Source organism: Pogona vitticeps, chromosome 1 (assembly GCF_051106095.1).
Source record: "Pogona vitticeps strain Pit_001003342236 chromosome 1, PviZW2.1, whole genome shotgun sequence".
Lineage (NCBI taxonomy): Eukaryota > Metazoa > Chordata > Lepidosauria > Squamata > Agamidae > Pogona > Pogona vitticeps.
In genome coordinates this window covers 73,319,281-73,336,474 of record NC_135783.1, presented here as the reverse complement: position 1 = coordinate 73,336,474, position 17,194 = coordinate 73,319,281, and the positions used below count along the sequence as shown (strand labels likewise).

The 17,194-nt window shown below is 42.7% G+C and overlaps 1 protein-coding gene across 10 annotated transcripts in view; it reads left to right on the top strand.

The window, feature by feature from the left end:
- ESR1 (estrogen receptor 1) overlaps positions 1 to 17,194 on the top strand; it is a 291,481-nt gene that overhangs the window by 261,554 nt on the left and 12,733 nt on the right. For all 10 annotated transcript variants that reach the window (XM_078383254.1, XM_020805139.3, XM_072995244.2 and 7 more), the window contains 2 exons: positions 7,293 to 7,426; positions 16,201 to 16,381. In XM_078383254.1, coding sequence (XP_078239380.1) covers positions 7,293 to 7,426; positions 16,201 to 16,381 — 315 coding nt within the window. The remainder of the gene's footprint in view (positions 1 to 7,292; positions 7,427 to 16,200; positions 16,382 to 17,194) is intronic.

Genomic DNA, 17,194 nt, shown 5'->3' with positions numbered 1-17,194 from the left:
AATAATTCTAACTATGATTTCCCAGTATGTCATGAAAAGCAAAATATGCAGTACCACTCATCCTTACGTTACTCTACCCATTAGATAAATTTCATGTTTGAAATAGCTAGCATAAAAACTGAAACTGATTTTTGAGGGGCAGGGGGGTATAAATTCTGGCATTTTGGGTGCATATCCCGTTAACACAACTTTGGCCTGTGCTCTCCAAATTATGTTTTGCAAACATTGCATCGCCACTTCAAGAATAAGTTTTAACCAGAAGTCTCATATAATAAAAGAAGTCTTAGTAAAAAAAAAAAAAAAAAAAAAAACCTCCCAAAAGGATGATTTACTTTATAGTCTTTGAAAAATGTTCGCTTCTAGAGCGCTGACTGCATATTTGGGCAATTACTTAAAAGGCTAAGCAGCAGTCATATATAATTGCTCTTAATGGAAACAGAGTATTTCTGAATCCTGTCCAACCATAAACATAAAATGCTCCCATTTGCTTTTATATAGGAACTGGAAAAGGTACCTTGATACAATTAGGTGAAATATTAACTTCTAAAAGTGTGTGGAGACAGAATTTGTCAGACTGTAGAAGACAAGTGAGAAGTTTTTGAAAACTAACACCTGGAGAGCAACTGAGAAAAGAGGACTATATACATAAAGCCCTCTGACCCTCATTCCACTCATAACTGAAGCTGTTTATAAACAGTCTTGGACCTATCAGAATAGGGGGCAGAGACGGTTTTTTGTTTTGTTTTTCAAAAGACTGGGTAGTTCATAACCTTGTGACATTATTCCAGTTGCTTGGTCAAGATGACAATTTCAAGCCCTTTGCCCCCTTGCATGCTGAGTTCAGATTTTTGGCCAGGGCTCGGCTGGCAGACAGTCATCTCTTCTGAAACACCATCTAGACCTAGTTTCTGTTTTCTTAGCAGTTTGATAGTCATATGTGCATGGAAGAAATTTCTTCAATTCAACCAAAGCCAACAAAATGTCTGTGCACTCTATGCAGATGCAGGCTCTAGTTATAAAATCTTTTGAATGACTTTTGCGACATTGCCTGTTCCTTTGAATTACAGTACACTTAGACTACTATTTGTGCATAACTGGTAAACACTCATGCAGTAGGCTCAAGCTTTTCAGAGTGTCATGTTCCAGGCTTAGGAAGTATGAGCAGGATGGATGTGATAATTCAGAAGTGTGAGGCAACTGCACACTGCTCATGTGCAAGGACAACATTCCAAGGTCTGATGTTTGCTAAACTATGCCAAATTTAACCCTTATATCTGAAATTCTAAGGACACTTTCCCAATGTTGGTGGTGAGAATTCAGAAAGATACTTGATGGGTTGGCTTTGTTTGCTATCTTTTCTTTGACTTGTTAATGAGCATTCCTCAGGAAAAAAGCAAATTTGATTTCCATTGTTTATCACACCCTTTTGAATTCTTTGTTTACAAAAGCAATTTGTAGTGAACACAAAGTCCTGTAGTGCAGAGGTCCCCAGGCCCCAGTCCGTGGCCCAATGCCATTCTGTGGCCTGAGCTGGACCAGGCCACGGAGACAGACCTCCCTCCCCACCCCCTGCACGCACTCACCCCCGCACCCATGTGAATGCCACACTGCTATTTGTGCATGCGCATGAGCATGTGCATGCCTGCACAAGCACCGCCACGCCATTTGCATGTGTGTGCACACCCGCACAAGCACCACACTGCATGCACATGAGCGTAGGGGGTGCCCCGCCTTCCCCAGCCAGTCCGCGGGGTAAAAAAGGTTGGGGACCCCTGCTGTAGTGTACTCTCCAATTCTTCACATGAGGAAAAACATTCTCAAAAATTATAGTCTAGGAAAAATGTAAGGACGGGGGGAATTTATAAAATGTTGCATCATGTCAAAGATAGACATATGTTTTTCTCCCTTTCTCTCGTGATATTAGGAATCAGGGTCATTGAAAGAAGCTGAGTAGTGGAGCATTCAAAAGAGAAAGTAGGAAGTACTAATTCTCATGCTGTATAAGTAAACTGCTAAATTTGCTACCACAAGATCAGAGCCATAACTAAAAATTTTGGTGCTTTGGGTCTTTGTTTAAACTTAGGTCATGTGGAATTGACAGTGAGTGGGGAGAAGCTGTAAGAATGACTAGGAATGTGTGGTTCTATGTTCACGACTGCCATATTGATACTGCATGGACTTTGCCTCTTCCGTGTTCCCTTCCACCTGGGGAGGAGTAACTAGAGGAAATATATGCACTTCCTCAGGCCAGCTCATAGCTTTGTTCACATTCAGCTGTAAATCTTTGCAGCCTCTACATTTTGGCACCTGGGTCAAATCCCAGTCATCCTGCCCTTATCACAGCTTTGATTTATTGATGACCATCAAATGTGATAGCTCTCAAAGGGACTGGGCATATCATAGATGATAGGATTATAAATGGTTAGTGGTCATGATGATACTTCTGCCACCAGAATCAGAAGCAATTTACCTGTGCTTGGGAATAAAAGAAAGCATGCAAGAATGCACTTTTTCCCCCACAGTAAGGCCAAAAGATCATCACCATTATCTTAGAACTGCAGAGCTAGAAGGGACCCTAGGGATCATTCAATCCAGTTCCCATTGGTATCTGGTTAGCAAGAGAAATTGACAAAGGCTGAAATCTTGTTCCGTATCTTAGAACATGTAAGACTAATGCCATCATCAACTGTGGTGACTTTTCTGAAATAAACAAAATCTGCTCCACCCCAAAAGTCCTGAGGCTCCCATAGAACCCCCTTTGTCATGTGGAAGCCGTTGGGGGCACTGGGACAAGAGGAAGTCTGTAATTTCCAAAAACAGCTGCTGCTAATTAGAGGCCTCATTTGGGGATTTCAGAGTGCCTACAGCTTCATCACATTGTGCACGTGTCATATGCACTCCGAAATTGCCTTCAGTCAATTGATTTCCCTTTAATCAGTGGCAATTTGCCAATGCTTGTTATGTCATTGCAGTTCCAAGATGGCAACCCAGTAGTAGGATATATTTGTTGCTCTCCTTTGCCAGGTTGGCTTTTTCTCTTCCTCTTTTTGCTTTTTATTCTTTCTGATTTTTTCTTACTCTCGACTCTTTTGTATTCGCTTCAACTTAATTGTATTCCAGCTTTAGTTATACCGAGTTTTAAGTTAGTTAGTTTTTGTTTCGAGCCACTTTCGTGTGTCTCTTTGTGGTCTCGGTGGGGTTTTGCCCTCTCTTTTGAGTTCTGCTTTCTGCTTTCAGGATTCTCATTCCCTCCCTGACCCCTCCTGCTTGCCTGGGCTTTGCCTGCTGAAGATAGAAGTCCTTGAACAGACTTACTGCTTTGCCGCTGGGTTGCTGTGGTCTCAAGGAATGGCGGATGGTCTCCCTGCTCCCGAATATGGGCGTTTTCCCTGTGGTAGTGAGATACAGCTTTTACTGTGGAGGTTTGGATTGCAGCTTGGGAATGTAGTGATTCTGGTGGTGATTTGAACATTGACCACTGTGGAACTTCCTGGTAATGTGTTGGAACTGATGGGAACTGTGGTTGCTAAGGACGCCAAAGCAACGCTGCTGGTGGCTGGCCCCATTGTGAGGGTATTGTGTTTGCCTTGGGTGGCTTTTTTCTCTTGCAGCAGTCATCCCCTGGGGGTGCGATTGTTGGCCTTCTCTCAGAGATGACCCTGGTTTCAGCTGCTGTTACTCCTGCTTTTTTTCCTGGCTCTTCTGGCAGATATTCAAACGAATCTCGAGTTGTGGTGCTGTGGTTTCAACGACGGGCCCTTAGAGGGGGCAGGCCATTCCATCTCTGCCATCCATCAACAACATCGGGAGAAGGAGAGACATTAAAGCCAGCAATTCTATTCAATTACACTCTTTGTCTTGGCTAGCTGGAGGAGGCAAAGTCCCTGTTATCTAAGCGCAATGGGGAGGGAGGGGTGATGGGGGGACTCTTTGCCTATGCTCTTTTAGTATTATTATTTTGTTTAACTTTCTTTAAATTGCTTTCTTTTTGCACAATTTTGTATGAGTTATAGTTAAATTGCTTTCTTTTTGCACAACACTGTTTGTTAATTGTTTGATTTGTTTATGTATATTGTTATTGATGTCTGATTAATCTGGGTTTTATTGCGTTTATTATATTATGGTTTATTTTGTTTGATTTGTTTGTTTATCCTGATTAAATGCAACCTTACAGTGGCTCTCCCTCCTCACAGGGAGCAAGGACCTGTTCTAATGATTCACCTTCGAAGGTTATTGGATCCTATAGGATTCCAGGATACCATGAGAGGGATTCTGGATGATTGGACTGGCGCTCCTGTCGAGGCTCTGGTTGATATCTGGCTTGCCGCCGCCACCAGAGCTGTTAACACAATCACACATAAACACCATCTCTGGCGCAGAGATCACCCTTCACCCTGGTTTAACCCGGAGCTGTGATCATTGAAGCAAAATAGGAGAAGGCTAGAGCGTATATGGAGGTGGAACTTGATGGAAAATAACCAAATACGTAGCTGTCAGGATCATAACTAATCTTTACCAATTTAAGGTGAAGGCTGCTAATCGGTCTTACTTCGCTGTTCGGATAAGCGAAGCCTCCAACCAGCAGGTGGAACTTTTCTGTGTAGTCCACAATCTATCCAGAGTCGGTAATAGTGACCGGCCTCCCACTAGCATCTCACCTGACCAATTTGCAGCTTTTGAAAAATCAAAAGTGGACACCATCCACCGGGATCTTACCCCCTATTTGAAAACAGTGGATCAAGCAGAGACTTTCAGCCCTCCGTCTTGCCTGATGAGACTTAACCACTTTCAGCCTGGGATGTCAGACATGGTGGCCAGAGTGCTTGACCACTGTTGTGCCACCATCTTCTCCCTTGCCCCTTGCCCAGCCTGGTTAATCAAAGCGGCCAGGCCTATAACATCTGAATGGGCTATAGCAATAATTAATGGGTTCCTCAAGGAGACACTCATTAGGCCCATTAGGAAGAAAATGAGCTTGGACAAAAATGGTGGACGATATTGGTAATTATAGGCCCATCGCCAATGTTTCTTTCCTTAGCAAGGTAGCCAAGAGGGTGGGTGGCCGATCTGTTGCAGGCTCTTCTGGATGAAACCAATGCCCTGGATTCATTCCAGTCAGGCTTCAGGCTGTGCCACAACATGGAAACAGCATTGGTCACCCTGTTTGCTAACCTATTGAGGGAGGCTGACAGGGGCAAAATGTCTCTGCTGGTTCTCCTCGATATCTCAGCCGCCTTTGATACCGTCAACCACAGTTGGGAATTGGTGGCCTGGCTTTTGCCTGGCTCCATTCCTTCTTGGAGGACCATCCTCAGAGAGTGCAGATTGGAGAGAGTTTCTTGGCTCTGTGGAGCCTCAATTGTGGGGTTCTGCAGGGCTCAATCATCTTTCCAATGCTGTTTGACATCTATATGAGGCCGCTGGGAGGGGTCATCAGGGGATGTGGAACTTCGTTCCATCAGTATGTAGATGATACTGAGCTCTACATCTCCTTTTTGCCAACAACAGTGGATGCTGCTTCATCCCTGTGTGCTGCCTGGGGGCTGTTCACCAATGGATGCAGGTGAATGGATTGAGGCTGAACCCGGGCAAGACAGAGGTCCTTTGGGTGGGTGCCCCAGACATCAGTGGTCTGGGAAAATGCCTCTCTTTTTTGGGGGGGGGTGACTCTTACCACCAAGAGTGAGGTTCACAGTTTGGGTGTACATCTGGACCCACTGCTCACCATGGAGACCCAGGTGTCATCAGCACATTTCCACCTTTGGCAAATTGCCCAGCTGCATCCCTATCTTGATGTGGGGACACTCACCACTTTGGTCCATACGCTCCTAGTCTCGAGATTATACTACTGTAATGCGCTCTACATGGGGCTGCCTTTGAGACTGCCGCAGAAACTTCAGATGGTGCAGAATGCAGCGGCCAGTTGCACAACAGGATTTCAGCCATTGCCTTGAATGGAAGAAAGCTGTGATGGGCGGGCCAGGCCTCTCTGAGTATGAGACAGAGACACATCATCCATTCCCCCCCGCCAAAAGCTTCCTTCATTATAGCTTTTCCTTAACAGTAGGATTCCCTTGTCCTTCTGTGTGGCATTTTGAGGGAGCTGGAGAAGCACGCTGCCCCCCCCCCCAAAGGCAATGATAAACTGCTTCTGTGTATTCTCTACTAGAAAATCCTAGAAAAGGTCACCATAAGTTAGAATTGACTTAACAGCATGCAGTTATTAATATTTATTTACCATACATGTTACTTCCTGCGGTTTCTGTATATTGTATTCAATACTTCATTTAAAAACAGTCTGTGCACATTTGCAGTTTTCTAGGAATTTAGGTAGCCATGAGCAAGTCAAGGCAATGCAGGAAATTGGGTGACTAGGAGCTCATGAAAGATCCAGACACAAAGCAGAGAGATCTAAAGCCACTGTCTGAGAATCTTCCATAAATCAAGCCAGACCAGGGAGAACCTCTCAAACCACAGCCAAAGACTTGTAAACAGTCAAGGAGCTAGCAAAAAGGGGTCAGAATACGTGACAGGTAAAGAGCCTGAACTAGAAAAGGCATTATCTCTAACACAGTCCTAAGCTAGGATTTATATCGCTGAGCTACTGGAGCTTCATCCTGATTTCAGCTGCAGGCCTTTGACCAGTTGGGAGGGAAGCCTGGCTGCAAGATTTGGGCAGCTACATAGTCTCTCTGGGAGGAAGAGCTTTCCTTCAAGGAGACCTTCTACTTTCTGAGGAAGACTCTTCTCTCAAGCAGTGTTTCCCTGCAACCAAGCACTTAATCTATCCATCCAGGCTTGTGTCTTCACACTGCAACATCCAAATTGCCTCAGCTCCCCGAGGGTCCAGGGTCATTCAGATACAGTAATTAAGAAGTTTGACCTCTCGGATCTCAGATGGTCCAGGGTCCACAAGATCCAACACATCCTTGTTCTTGTTGGCTCTGAGGGGCTCCATCTCATCCTTGCCAGAAGATTCATCCATCAAAGAATTGCAGATGTACAGGAAGGAGATCTGCTCGTTACTTCTTATCTGTCTTGCTGTCTGGCTTTGGGACAAAGACAATTTTCATTTAGTGACTATTTAAGCTGCACTTTTGGACTTTAACCTTGCACATTGGAGGTGGACTACTTGTGTTTCTCTAGATTTTACTGGATTACAACTCCCATCATCTCTCACCATTTGGCTATGCTGTAGAGGCCTGATGGGAACTGCACTTTAACAGCATCTTGGTGGTGGTGGGGATAACCACCAAGAGGCATAATAGCCAGTTTCTTATTTGTTCTTGCAGGAATCAAGGAAGGTGCGTTGAGGGTTTGGGCGAAATCTTTGATATGTTGTTGGCCACTTCTTCTCGATTTCAAATGATGAATGTCCGAGGGGAAGAATTTGTGTGCCTTAAATCCATCATCTTGCTCAATTCTGGTAAGTGCAATGTGATTAACTGAGTGGCTCTTAATTAACATGTATTGCTACTGCTTCTAGATGGCCAGAATGGCAAGTCAAATAAGGACTCTCTCTCTCCTTCTCTCTCTCTCTCTGTCTCTCTCTCATGGGTTAGAGGGTAAGGGTTAGGGGATCAATAGACCCTCCTCCATCCTCATACCCACTCTGATGAAATCTATGGACCTGCAGTTGTTTTAAGAACAGCTAGGCTCCTAGCCCCAGCAATCAAAATGTGCACCTGTTCTTTCTTTTCCTCTTTAACATATTTGTCTGGAGAGAAAATTCCATGGAAGAAGTGGTGGAAAGGGTAACTACTGAAAAATAGATTAACCTCCCCTGTCCCCTGCTTCATCAAGGGTTGTGGTATGGTTCCACCAAGGAGAACATGGCCTGATGTGTTTTTCCTCCAGCTTTTGGTTTTCCTGTCATCTCATGTGGACATGAAATGTGTCCTCTCACCTAGCAACATATTTCATGTTCAGCTGATTATTTTTCTTGAGCAAAACTAAAAAGGGCAGTAATTGCACGGATTCAGTCATCATATTAATTTCTACATTTTAAAATAGCAGCCCTAGTAGGAGGAAGTGGGGGGAGCAGGACTGTGGCTTTGACTTGCATGGAGAGGGTTTTCCTCCTTTTCCCATGTAGCATGATCCTTCCTTCCTTCCTTCGTATCAGAGTATTGCACAATTTAACAGTATGGACATATGTGAAAGATAGGTAAACATTAAAAACAAACTAAAATGTTAAAATAATTAGACTGTTTTTGCTCAGAAGCTATTAACACAAGTAAATGGCTAAGATAACACTATTTCAATAGTGTTATCTTGGCCATTTACTAGATCCTCTTTTGTACTCATCAAGGGGCTTAAATTGCATGCACTTAAGTGCTGCATTGACTGAAGTTCTCCACAGTCACATAAAATTTGTCCTGTATCCAAGTAGCCCCATTTATCTTGATTATTCTTTGACATAGAAGTAGCCTCCCCAAAGAGTGGGAAGCATTGTGAGTACACTTGGGAGTCCCCTGGATAACAGTGTACAGCCAGCCTATCCTTCACTTCCAAAGGTTTTGCACTGCAAACTTGCTGATGAGCAAATGGCATGATCCTAATAACACACACATACAACCAACTGATGTCTCATGTATACTTTAACAGGGATGTTTCAGCAAGTTAACTGCCTTTCCCCATGTGCTTTAGTGCAGCGGTCCCCAACCTTTTTGGGACTGTGGATTGGTTGGGGGGTGCGGACTCTGTGCGCAGGGGGTGGAGGCACCCCCACACTTGCGGGTGGGTGTGTAACGCTCATGGAGGGGTGTGTTGCGCTCACGGAGGCGTGTTGTGCTTGTGGAGGCACATGAGCATGACACACCCACCCACAAGTGTGACATGCACCTCTGTGAGTGCGACACACCCACCCCTGAGCATGACATGCCCACCGGGGGGGGGGGGTGGAGATCCGTGTCCACGGCCCAGTTCCAGGAAGCCCACGGACTGGCACCGGGCCGGGGACCGGGGGTTGAGGACCCCTGCTCTAGTGAACCAGATGTATTTAAAAGAGAATGCACACTTGCCTTGTACTTTGTATGTGAGTGTTCCCAGTTATATTGGCCTGGCTTGCCTTTGATGCAATAATTTGGATCATAAGATAAGTTCCCAGGAGGCAGTCCATGGAAGGAATGTTGCCCATTGCATCTGCACAACCTCTACAAAGCCTTTTCAGGAGATGGGGTGTAAGACTCATAAATAGTTTGGGATGGGCATTGTGGGGTGGGGGTGGGGACTGTTGAGAAGAATAAGAATAAGCAATCTAAGGTTGAGGAAAGGTTGGCCCAAGTCACAGTGAGTAAAGGAAACCTAAAGAGATCCTCTCTCTCTACTCTTCCCCATACAGAAAAGTACATCTTCTTGACTGTCAGCTGAGTTGTACCCAGTGACCTCAGTGTTTATTTATTTCAAAATTCCTTGCCAGCGTTTTTCTGAAAACACACACACACACACACACACACACACACACACACACACACACACACACACACACACACACACACACACACACACACACACACACACACACACACACACACACACACACACACACACACGCGCCTTAGGATTTGCCAATTGTTCCACAATATCACATTCCTGTCTTGTGTAGAATTTGTCATCTGCTCTAATCCTTAAGTCCTTCCTGATTAAGGGAGTAACTCACCAGCCACATTACACCCTGCTCCAAATTTTAGAATTAAAATTTTCATTCTCCTAAAATGGAGCAGGTCAGTAATTTTTGCTTAATTTCATGACATTCCTATTAGCCTATTCTCTGTGGATTGATTGGGAAAGAAAGCTGCTGTAGTCAAAGCAACAGACAGCAGAAATTATTGTGGAATCAGTATTCTGCACAAAATATGCATGAGGCTCATCTTGGTAAAAGAAACCACACAATTAATACATTTGGAATAACAAAGAACACTGCTTTTCATAAAATGTAGTCGCTTTTGAAAAAGCACTGCTGGGTAGATAGAAAACAGGCTAGACTTCCATCTATGGGCAGAATCTCTGGCTTAGCTACTGTCACCTACTGAGGATACTGACAAATTCGGCCAAAGCATTGATTCTGGATGCCATAGATTAAGGAGTGGCAGGGTGGTGATGGCTAACCCACCGGTATTTTGCTTCTCATATAAATAGCACGGAGATGTCATGTCACACACCAGCAAAAATTCCAAGGTCTTTCAACACTAGCCATCCTAGTGCCGGGACCTGTGCCGGGACCATTATGGCTGTAGAAGTCACCAGAGGGAAGTGAATACTTCCTCGATAAGACAACACATAGTTCATCCCTGTGGAGTGTTTGTGGCAAAGATACTGGAGTGGCTTACCAGTTCCTGCTCCAGGAGGATCGTGTTTAGTCAGAACTCTCCACTATGACCTGTCCGTCTTGGGTGTCACTGCATGGCAGAGCCCATAGCTTCTCTGAATAACTCAAGCCCCTTTGCCACAGCAAGGCAGCAATCTGTGAAGGGGCAGTCCATGAAGGGTAAAAGTCTGATGCTGCAAAGAAAATACTGCATAGGACCTGGAATGTAAGATCTATGAACCTTGGTAAGCTGGATGTGGTCAAACAGGAGATGGCAAGAATAAACATTGACATCCTGGGTGTCAGTGAACTAAAATGGACAGGAATGGGTGAATTCAATTCAGACAATTCTCATATCTACTATTGTGGGCAAGAAGCCCATAGAAGAAATGAAGTATCCCTCATTGTCAACAAAAGAGTGAGAAAAACTGTACTGGGATACAATCTCAAAAACAATAGAATGCAGATTTCCAAAGAATAGCAAGGAGAGACAAGAGGGCCTTCTTAAATGAATGGTGCAAAGAAATAGAGGGAAATAATGGAAAGGAAAAAAACAGAGATCTGTTCAAGAAAATTGGGGATGTTAAAGGAAGATTTTGTGCAAAGATGGACATGATAAAGGACAAAAATGGTAGGGACCTAACAGAAACAGAAGACATCAAGAAGAGGTGGCAGGAATACACAGATGAATCGTACCAGAAAGATCCGGACAACCCAGATAGTGTGGTTGCTGACCTGAAGCCAGACATCATAGAGACTGAAGTCAAGTGGGCCTTAGAAAGCATGGCTAACAAGCCCAGTGGAAGTGATGGAATTCCAGTTGAACTATTTAAAATCTTAAAAGATGACGCTGTTAAGGTGCTACACTCAATACTGTATGCCAGCAAGTTTGGAAAACTCAGCAGTGGCCAGAGGACTGGAAAAGATCAGTCTACATCCCAGTCCCAAAGAAGGGCAGTGCTCAAGAATGCTCTAACTACTGTACAATTGCATTGATTTCACATGCTAGCAAGGTTAGGCTCAAAATCTGATAAGGCAGGCTTCAGCGGTATGTGGACCGAGAACTCCCAGAAGTACAAGCTGGATTTCGAAGGGGCAGAGGGACTAGAGACCAAATTGCTAACATGCACTGGATTATGGAGAAAGCCAGAGAGTTCTAGAAAAACATCTACTTCTGCTTCATTAACTATGCAAAAGCCTTTGACTGTGTGGACCACAGCAAACTATAGCAAGTTCTTAAAGAAATGGGAGTGCCTGACCACCTTATCTATCTCCTGAGAAATCTCTATGTGGGACAGGAAGCAACAGTTAGAACTGGATATGGAACAACTGATTGGTTCAAAATTGGGAAAGGAGCACAACAAGGCTGTATATTGTCTCCCTGCTTCTTTAAATTACCATATATACAAAATATATCACGCGAAACGCAGGATTGGAGGAATCCCAAACTGGAATTAAGATTGCTGGAAGAAATAACAACCTCAGATATGCAGATGATACCATTCTGATGGCAGAAGGTTAGGAGGAATTGAAGAACCTCTTAATGAGGGTGAAACAGGAGAGCGCAAAAATGGTCTGAAGCTCAACATAAAAAACCCCCTAAGATCATGGCCACTGGTCCCATCACCTCCTGGCAAATAGAAGGGGAAGATACGGAGGCAGTGACAGAATTTACTTTCCTGGGCTTCAAGTTCACTGCAGATGGTGACAGCAGCCACAAAATGAAAAGACACCTGCTTCTTGGGAGGAAAACAATGACAAATCTAGACAACATCTTAAAATGCAGAGACTTCACCTTGCCGACAAAGGTCCACATAGTCAAAGCTATGGTTTTTCCAGTAGCAATATATGGAAGTGAAAGCTGGACCATAAAGAAGGCTGACCACCGAAGAATCAATGTTTTTGAATTGTGGTGCAAGAGGGTCCCCTGGACTGTAAGGAGAACAAACCTATCCATTCTGAAGGAAAACAACCCTGAGTGCTCACTGGAAGGACAGATCCTGAAGCTGAGGCTCCAATACTCTGGCTGTCTCATGAGAAGAGAAATCTCCATGGAAAAGACCCTGATGTTGGGAAGGTGTGAAGGCAAGAGGAGAAGGAGACGACAAAGGATGAGGTGGTTGGACAGTGTCATTGAAGCGACCAACATGAATTTGAACCAACTCTGGGAGGCGGTGGAAGACAGGAGGGCCTGGCGTGCTCTGGTCCATGGGGTCATGAAGAGTTGGACATGACTTAATGATTAAACAACAACAAAGTTCATCCCCTGAGCATTATCACGTAATCTTCTGAAGATCAGCCTGAATTCAGGTTCATGGCTTCTTCTCTGCCCCTATGCCCATAGAGGAAGAATTTTTGAACTGTTACTCCCAGATACTCCCAGCCAGGGGGCATGCTACCTGGAAGATGTTTGCAGTCATGATTTAGAAAAGGAATATTCACTAACTTTGGATGACTAGATACTTTAGTGAATAGTCTTCTTTTCTTTAGCATATCGCATAATCCTTATTGATGGGAAAGAAACAGTTACCTCATATGATTAGCAATGAAATTAATTCTGCATATCTTGTCAATACCACCAACATATAGCACTTGTTGAGCTTTTCCTGGGCTTTTTTCCTCCCTTTGTAGATCAGAGACTCACTGTCTGCTCTTTATTTATTCTTTGTGATGCACAAATGCATAAGGAAGGAACAAGTGCCTGGGATCTGACTTACCTTTTCAGGCACCCAATACACCTTCCCTGCTGGATATATGAGGTTTTCCCTTACAGATTTTGTGATAGAGCTATTCTGAAACAATCTCCATACGGGTTCTCCGTTCATGAATTTGACTTTCTATATCTCAAAGTGAGAGTCTCTCATCATCTCAGCTAGCCATGCTGACTGGGGCTGGTAGGAGTTGGGTGCCACATTTTTGCTCTAAGGAGGTACATGTAGGATGATTGCTTTCACCTGAATGCCTGTGATGTTGAACTGCAGATATACTTTGGTCTCAATGCATATATTAGTCAGTTGATTTAGCAGCATCCTTTGTAAATATTTACCCAGTTATTTGGAAGTCAGCTTGCATCTTATGGCAAATGCAGCACAAGTAGTTCATAATTTCAGTAACAGAATAGTATCTGTTTTTTGAATCTTATGGAAAAATGAAATTAATCCTTTTAATGACAGAACAAAACTGTGTTTTTTATGATCTCCCAAAGTCATACAGCAATGTCCTTGACTGAGTGCTGTAGATTCAAGGCTCTTTATCTAAAGAAATGAAGCTACAATGTATTCGCGAAGGCTTTCATGGCCAGGATCTAATGGTTGTTGTGAGTTTTTCAGGCTCTTTGGCCGTGTTCTGAAGTTTGTTCTTCCTAACGTTTCGCCAGTCTCTGAAAATGCCAGCCACAGAGACTGGCGAAACGTTAGGAAGAACAAACTTCAGAACATGGCCAAAGAGCCCAAAAAACCCACAACAATCAAATGAAGCCACACTTTCTCACCTGGAATATTCTTGAAATCACTAGGCCTTTAGCAGGCTTACTGAGACATAAGCTTGAAATCTGTTTCTGAAAGAAATGGGTGTGCCTCAGCATTTGATTGTCCTGATGTATAACTTGTGTTGTGGACAAGAGGCTATGGTTAGAACAGAATATGGAGACATGGAATGGTTTCTTATAGGCAAAGGTGTCAGACAAGGGTTGCATTTTAACTCATTATCTGTTCAATCTGTACACAGAACATATTACATGGAAAGCCAGTCTAGATTAAGATAAAGGAGTAGTGAAAATTGGTGGAAGAAATATCAATAATTTAAGATATGCAGATTACACCATTTTATCAGCAGAGAACAGCAGTGACTTGAAACCATTTTTAGGAAAGGAAAAGGAACAAAGTGCCAAAGCAGGATGACATCTGAACATTAGACAAAAATAATAACTACAGAAAAACTACAAAACGTTTAACATTGACAATGAAGTAATTGAAATAGTTAGAGATTTTGTACACCGTGGTTCAATCACCAATCCAAATGGAGACTACAGCCAAGAAATCAGAAGAGTGGTACTTGGAAAGGCAGCAATGACGGAAATAGAAAGCATCAACAAGTGTAAGGATAGAGACGAAGACCAACCAACATCATCCACACTGTTGTATATCCAGGCACCATGTCTGGTTGTCAAAACTGAACAGTAAAGAAAATTGAAAAGTTTTTTAAAAAAGGTTTTGTTCAAAATCTGATGCTGGAAGAAACCTTTGCAGATGCCCTAGATTGCCAGAAAAGCAAACAAATGGGTCCTAGATAAAGTCAACCCTGATGTATCTCTGGAGGCAAAAATGTTGAAGCTGAGGCACATCATAAGAAGACAGAGTTCTCTGGAAAGACAGTAATGCTAGGAAAGGTGGAAGACAGCAGGGAGAGAGAAAGACCAAATACAAAATGGATTGACTCCCTAAAGAAATCACAGTCTTGAGTTTACAGGAGATGAACAGTGCTGTTGAGGACAGGATATTTTGGAGTTCGCTAATTCATTCAGTTGCCATACATTGGGAGCAATTTGATAGCACAGAAGAAGAGGAAGAAATTAGAAATTAAGTTTGCTCCCTAATATTACAGTTGTATGGGGGCCCAGGATTACAGGCTTACATTGGCCGCATTTAACTTGACCTATTGATGTGGGTATAGCGAACCTTTTCTGGACTGAAGATTCTGAGACCGACAAGAAGATTGATCATATTTAATTAAAAATTGGATTTGAGCCTGTTTAGTGCTGTATATTATACTGAGAAGAGAGGGGGAAAGCACAGCATAATTCCAACACATAGCCATAACTGCATTGTGACTTTGGCTGCAAAACTGCATGTCATATGCTGTGTAAATAGTGCAACCGACTTTTATAGGAATTTTTTGGAGCTCATGTGTTGTGGCTTGCTCTCCAAGCACTCCAGCTGCAGAGAAGAAAAGCAGTTGTCAAGACTGTTGATGATCTGATAAAGGGATGAAGAGCTTGGGTCAATGAGACTGTCTCCTCTCTAGAGATCAAAGTTTACATCAGTTTGTTTCTTACTCCTTTTATTTCCTTCATTGTTTTGGTTTGGTTTTTTGGTCAGGCTGAAAGGCCGTCTGTTTCCAAAATCACTACCTTCAAAGGAAAGCCAAGAGAAGAAGCTTAGCTTCAATCTTCATACTGAGTCCTATGTTCTGATGCAAAACCGGAGCCTGGAAATAGTGCTAAACCTAACGTGGCATCACTAAAATTAATGTGCAACTTAATTCATTAGCATTAATTTTTTAGTGTTGCATTTATTGGTATTAACTTTTGTTGATATATGAATCTTATGGTCAATTAAAATGTCTAGAAATGCTCCGAAAAACCAAATTGCTACACATGTAACAAACTAGATGACTCCAAAGCATTGTTATACAAATCCATAGTTCCATCAAGAGCTAAATGAATAAAATAACATTTAAAACCTCTTGTTAAAAATTAAAAATTATAACTCAGTTGTGGGTAGAAAATTTATTTTTGGCAGATTGATATAGATGGTCGATGGGAATGGTACATGACTCCTATCTGTAGGGTCAAAAGCTGTTGACCCCTGATTTACACTGCAAGCTTATCGTGGCTTTGCACAACCTTGTAAGGATTGCTCCAGAGAATCTTTGAAATAAGATTTTAGAGATGTTGCTGAAAGTGACGTTTAGGTAACAGTTTCTCCTTCCTTCAGAAAGCATTGTGTTTTGGCCAGTTGGTTACATTTTTTTTCCTGGCCTGAACTGTGATGACTGCTATTTATCTTTACCAAACCTCAGTGGGACTTACTCCCAAGTAAAAGTGTATAGGTATGCGATCTAGGTCTGCCCCAGAGTAAGCAAAATCCTGATGCATTCTCTTCCTCCACTAGGTATCTATACTTATCTTTCCACATTCAAATCTGTGGAGGAAAAGGATTATATCCATCGTGTCCTGGATAAAATCATTGACACTTTGATGCACTTGATGTCCAAGTCAGGCCTCTCTCAGCAGCAACAGCATAGACGACTGGCTCAACTTCTCCTCATGCTATCCCACATCAGGCACATGAGGTGAGTGAGTAGAGAGTTGGCCTTTCAGCATTGCACGGGCTCACTCAGAAGGCTGTCTCAATGATACTTCATAATTCAATGCATTATAGTTATGCAACACTACAATGAATGTTGACATAGGTGAATGAAATTTGTGAATCTCTGAAGTCCTTCAAGACACATTGATGAATGTTGATGCTCACCTAAATATCAACATTTATTTGTATTTGTGATTCTAGGGATATTCCATTATTTATCTAGGATTATCAGCATCTGCTGAAGGACATACAATGGAAGAAACCTTTTCAGCTTTCATTATGACAACCCCATTTGATTCACTTTACATCATTTTCATTTAGTTTTTGTTTGCATCCTCCTTCTCTCCTTCCTTCTTCTGTCCTTTGCTCTCAGCAGCTTGATGTTTCCATTTCAAAATGCACAGCTCCTGCAGTTTTTATATTACTTTCCCCAAGAAATCATGCCTATCTATATCCAGGCATATGATGCAAAGAGGTCTTTATTGTAGACACAATTAAAATGGGATGACATCCTGTAAATGCCCAGTTGCTTTTTGTAAAGATCCACCCTATTTTCTTTTGCTGGTGACACTGACGTTTGCAATGTAAAAGATGTGAAGGTATCTACAGTCTAAAGGACATTCTACAACTTCTTGAGATATGATGATGTTGGCCAAGTTTCAGGCAGACTGGACAAAAAAGTTGGACAAAAACCACTGATGAATGTACCCATATTCACTTTTGTTTGTTATCTTTCAGTATATATTTTACACTTAAATAATTTTAAGACCAATAGAAGTATATTTCTTAACTTTTT